Source organism: Belonocnema kinseyi, chromosome 2 (genome assembly GCF_010883055.1).
Source record: "Belonocnema kinseyi isolate 2016_QV_RU_SX_M_011 chromosome 2, B_treatae_v1, whole genome shotgun sequence".
NCBI classification, from domain to species: domain Eukaryota; kingdom Metazoa; phylum Arthropoda; class Insecta; order Hymenoptera; family Cynipidae; genus Belonocnema; species Belonocnema kinseyi.
Window position 1 is genome coordinate 23,121,740 of NC_046658.1, and position 5,565 is coordinate 23,127,304.

General features: G+C 29.5%; 1 protein-coding gene across 3 annotated transcripts in view; it reads left to right on the forward strand.

Annotated features, from left to right (window-relative positions):
- The first annotated feature begins 1,081 nt into the window (after positions 1–1,081).
- Positions 1,082–5,565, forward strand: part of LOC117166855 (regulator of nonsense transcripts 3A) — a 418,318-nt gene continuing 413,834 nt past the window's right edge. For 2 of the 3 annotated variants that reach the window (XM_033351220.1, XM_033351222.1), the window contains exon 1: positions 1,083–1,381. In XM_033351220.1, the coding sequence (XP_033207111.1) occupies positions 1,214–1,381 (168 nt within the window). In that variant the 5' untranslated portion in view covers positions 1,083–1,213. Of the gene's footprint in view, positions 1,382–5,565 lie in introns of all 3 variants that reach the window. The other variant, XM_033351221.1, reaches the window with a different exon arrangement.

Here is a 5,565-nt window from a genome sequence, read left to right on the forward strand (position 1 = left end):
TTCAAATTCACTTTTCTACTAATTTCCAAAAAAAATTATAACTTAAATAAAAAATAAACTTTTTAATACAAATTTGTTATTACTATTTTAAACTAATATTTTTGCTACATTTTGGGCATAATTTTGATTTCAAAAAGTCTTTAGAGTTTTCGACTTCCTTTAAGACCTTTTCTACTCAATTAAAATTATTTTTCCATATACTTATAAAGTAAAACTAGATTATTACAATTTTGGATTTCAAATGCACTATAATTTGGCGCGACCGAATAAATAGCTGCCTGTCGCGCCTCTATAAACATTTGGCAGAACCAATCAGTACATGTCGCGCCTCGCAAGTATGTGGCCGAACAAAAAGCAATATATATGTGCAAGACTACAAACTTGCCTGCCGCGATAACTACCGGTATGTGCTGCAACTAATCTCATGCGGTATCTAGGACCTAATATCTTTGGTAGTAATATAGATATCGAAAACCATGTAATATACGTGATGTAATATACGTATCCATCCCTGGAGGTAATGTACGTGGCAATATACGCGTAGAAAATCACGTATAATACGTGGAGTATTATACGTCACCAACCCTGGACACGACTGACATAGCTTTGCCGAATTATCAGTCTTTAATGCCAGTGCTACCATACTAACGATTTCAAAGGAAGTCAGATTTGTCCCCGGAAGTTCCTATGCTGGCTTAACCCCCGTGTGACAAATTAGGCCTTTTCACTTCATCGTCAGCTAACTTCAGTTTGTTTATTGCTGAGGGGGAAGACAATGTACCAAATGTATGAGAAAAAAGTTAATTTTTGCGTTAAAATATTTACTGTCATTTTATTATGTCATTGAATAGTTTCTAACAAATAAAAACTATTTTTCAAATACAATTATACAGAAAAAACCAGTTTTCCGAAAGATATTAGCAAAATAGGGCAAAAATGGACCAAATCCCATGAATTTGTCCATTGTTTCCCTGAGCAATCAACAAAGTGAAGTTAGCTGGTGATTGAAGTGACAATACCTAATTCAAATCGGCAATCTAAGATGGAAGGGTCGTCGGGTCGAACCATCTGATTAATTGAATTTTTTTTACTTGAGCGTGCCGGGACCATGGTTTGTTGGATCATGCTGAACGTGTAAACCGTACAAGTTTTTCCATGGGTTTTCTATTCGTGAAAATTGAAATCCAGAAATTACTTCAAGCTAAAGTGTTTTATGGTGGGAAAAGTAATTATTACTTTAGCATATATTTATTTTCAAATCAGTATGACTGAACAGACTCAACAGTCCGAAACCGCACAATCGGATTCGTGCAACACAAGTGTTGCAGGCACGTCAAAACTAAGAGACAGTAAAAAAGAGAAATGTCGGCCCATGACGAAGGTAATATTTTAGAAAAGGAGTTTCTACTTGTACTGAAAAAATCCGGCTAGTCGTACCAAAATTTCTGTACAAACGGCCGATTTTCCTGATCCTGCTATTTGTACCAAAAAAATCAGGCTGTTTTTACAGAAATTTAGGTATACGTAGCCTCAGTCTTCATAAGCTTCGCAAGTCGTGCCGAATTTTCCGTATGACTAGTCTATCCCATTTTCCGACTCTGCGAGGTTTTCGAGGAAACTAGACAGTCAATTTTTTAAATTACAAATTTCAATGTAAAACTCGATACTATGAAAAACCGATCCATATAACCCAAACAACCTGACATGATGCATTTAAATTTTAAGTAAATTTATAATAATGGAGAGTTATTAATGTTCAAAAATTATAGGTAAATGTTACCTCAAGTGTTGTTTTTCATTAGCTGATTACTTTCATATAGATGCAAAGAAATGTGGCTGTGTCTAGTCGTCCAGAATTCTGGACTGATAGCCCACACACATGGGATGGCTATTCGTCCAGAAATTCTCCGCGAAAAAATACTCTGATTCAAAACATCGTGTCAAATCATTTTATAAAATCTATTAGATTCAACAGACAGTTGAGGTTATGTTTACTGTCAGTAACTCCGGAGCAGCCCCTTGCCTCGACCGTGTATGTGTATGAGTTATAGTTTTCTTACGGTCCTGAGGGGAAATGTTAGACAAACTAATCCAACAGATGGCGCCACATAAAATAGCTCTGACTTTCACTGAATTGCATCAAAGATATTATAAACGTAGATGCGGTACGGGGTTTCGGAGGGGGGAATTATATATATATATATAGGACATCGCATTTTCTGCTCTATCGAGGTGCTGCCCTCATCGCATTACGAAGTCGAATTCTTGTTTTCTCATTCTTCGTAAAATATGATGGTAAAGCAGTAGAAAAATTTTTTGAGGTTAGAAAAGTTTAACATGTTTAACAAAATATATTTCTGGATAAGATATTTTGGTTGAAAATGTATATATTATTTTTTAAATCACAAAAGTTCTTCTGAAAGGTCGAAATGTTAGTTAAAACTCACGTGTTTTTATATAATCATTTGTCGGTAAAATTTTTTGTATAATTTTAATTTTAAATTCAAACAATAATTTTTAATACTTTAAATATTAAACAAAAATTTATTTGATAACACTTTTATTATCGTAGTTTTAATAAATAATTAATATTGATTAAGAAACAGTTTTATTTGCGAAGTCTTATTATTTGGGAATTTTCAAATTCGTTAATATTATAAACTGTTTAGGAAATTTATTATTTTTCGAATTGTATTTTTTGGGACAGAGAGTTTTACCGAGTCGTAAATTTTATTTTTCGGGATATTTCAGCCGTCCACATAGAATTACAGAAAATTTGCTCTAATTATAATTTCGGCGCTCGATCTTGTTGATTTTTTCCTACAGTATTATTAAAAAGAAATGTGTCTTGGCCATTTTTTTCTAATCCATTTCAGTGACTGGTAAACAGGGGTGATTTTCTCTTAGAAAATAAGTGATTAAAATTTGAAAAAATTGGGTAGGCTTTTTTGACATCTAGGTATGTAAAAAAGATAAACTGCAGAAAATTTAAAATCTAATTTAAGAACTATTTATACTCTTTCAAGATACCAATACAATTTACATAACACTAATTGTAAAATTTGCAAATTTTTAGGCCTTCAGTTTAGGAACTTGTATTTTAACGTTAAAATTGCTTCATTTTCAGAATACAGCCTTATTGTTTGAATTTTAAGAATTTTTCGAAATTGTTAAAAGGCGAAAAAGTTTGAATTTAAATTTTAAAAATGCGAAAATACCCCATTTTCCATGTTCATTTGCAATATCAAAAATGGCTGTTTAACGAACTCGATCTTTCTGTTTGGTCCCTCGAACAGTGTGTCAAAGCCCAATCCAATCGGACCAGTCTTTCGAAAATTATCCGGTATACAGACAACAACGACGACGCCGGACAGACAAACAGACCCCGACGTAAAAACTTGTTTTTCTGACTCACAGGGCCTTAAAACGTCGACATTTGATAAAATCCGAAAAAGTTATTTTTCATAAAAAACTAATACCTTCTCACTTTTTATGAGAATGTAGAAATTATCAACAAGATTTGTAGAAAATCTTTCAAAGAATAAAATTATCGTCCCGTAAGTTATAACCGAAAAATTACAATTTCAAAAAAATGAAAGTAAATTTGAAAATTGAACTGCAGTTCGAGTATTAAAAACTAAACAGTGATTGATTTTACAAGGTGATTCTAGATCTGTTCAAAATGATATAATTTATATATTTTAACGTTAAAATTTGAACTAATTTAATTGCAAAGCCTTAGTAGTAATACAAGTGTAAAGTTCGAATTAATGGCTTCTTAAATGAACGCCTTTATTCAATTTCAAAATCTTTTTGAATTATTTCAGTATAAAATATTCCATTCTTAATCTATTCGGTTTGGAAATAAAAAAAAAAACAATTTTCAATAGTAAACAATTTGAAAATGAATTGTCACAATTTCAGAGTGACAAATTTAAACTTGGAATGTTACAATTATAATTGTTTAATTTTTTTATGTGTATTTCGAAGGTAAAAGTATTTCATTTTAATTCTTAAAGAACAGTTAAATAAGCATTAATTTAGAAAAAAATAAAATAAGCTGGAGCTTTCTGAATGTTACAAAGAAAAGAACAAAATTTGGAGCTCCTCAAGAATTTTGAAATACTAGGAAAACAATAAAAATTTCTGGGTAGATTTAAAATGATTTTTTATTTTGAAAAAGTACATAACTCAAAGAGAATGTTTAAAGATATTTCAAAACATTTCAAAAGATTTACAATATTAGAAAAAATCTGGAAGCTCTTAAAACAATTTTGTGTGCAGGATTTTACAAAAATGTTAGGAAAAATGGGAATCAGTCTAAAAGACATTTAAAACTTCCGGAAAAATTTTAAAATAATGTAAAAAGAATTGAAATAATTTAAAAGAGAATAGATACTTTTGATGTTTTTTAAATGTTTTCAAATGTTGACTTTTTATTTTGAAAAATTACATAATTTTAAGAGGAGGTATAAAAATATGGGACCACTGACAAAAATTCCGAAAGGGATAAATGAAAAATCCCAAAAAATTAAATCTCCGACGCCTGAATAATAATTTTATAAAAATTGTATTAAAAAATACATTAAAAAACACGTGTGCTTTGAAAGAAAAAAATGTTCTGCCTAAATTTTCTTCGTACCTACATAATAACATTTTTGAAACAAACTTTGCAGGATTCAATGCAACAACGATTTATATCAAAATTTATTTTTATTATTTTTTTTTATTAATAAAAATTCGATTTTTCAGAACTTTTTAATGTTTTTTTTTCTAATACTATGAACATTTTCAAACAAATTTTTTCATCCAGAAATATATATTCGATTATTGTATTTTCAATAAATAAATAATATTTAATAAGCAATTTTTTAAATGGTTTAAATTCAGGAATTTTCGAATTCGGATATTTTATGATTCAGGCATTTTCTTTGGGGATTTTTAAAATTCGGTAATATCTTATTGCCTGGAATTTTATTTATTTTATTTTTCGTGAATTTTTCAATTCGACTTTTCTATTTCGGGACTTTTATAATTTCGGGAATTTTATTATTGGTTATTTTTCAATGTACGAATTTTACAATGACAGGAATTTTATTTTTCGGGATTTTTCAGTCGCTATTCCCGAAAAATAAAATTCCCACATCACTGTAAAAATTGCGAAATTACAACTTTGCAATGTTATAATTTCGGAATTTTTATAGTGATGTGGGAATTTTATTTTTAAGTTTCCAATTCGGGACTTTTATATTTCGACAATGCATTGTCAAAATATAAAAGTCCCGAATTGGAAAATTCTCGACAATATACAATCTTACCGAATTTAAGAATTGTCGACAGAAAATTTCCGAATTATAAATATATCCGGGCTAGACAACTCTCTAATTTGAACAATTAGAAAATTGTTAAAATTTTTTTTAATAGAATAATAAAATATTTTTACCGAGGATAAAACTTTTTTAATGTTTGAAAATGTTCATTTTATTTTTGTACATTACAGAAAACGCTCGCAAAAATAAAATTATTATTTAAAAAAATAAAAATAAAAGTCGCGTTAAATCAGCC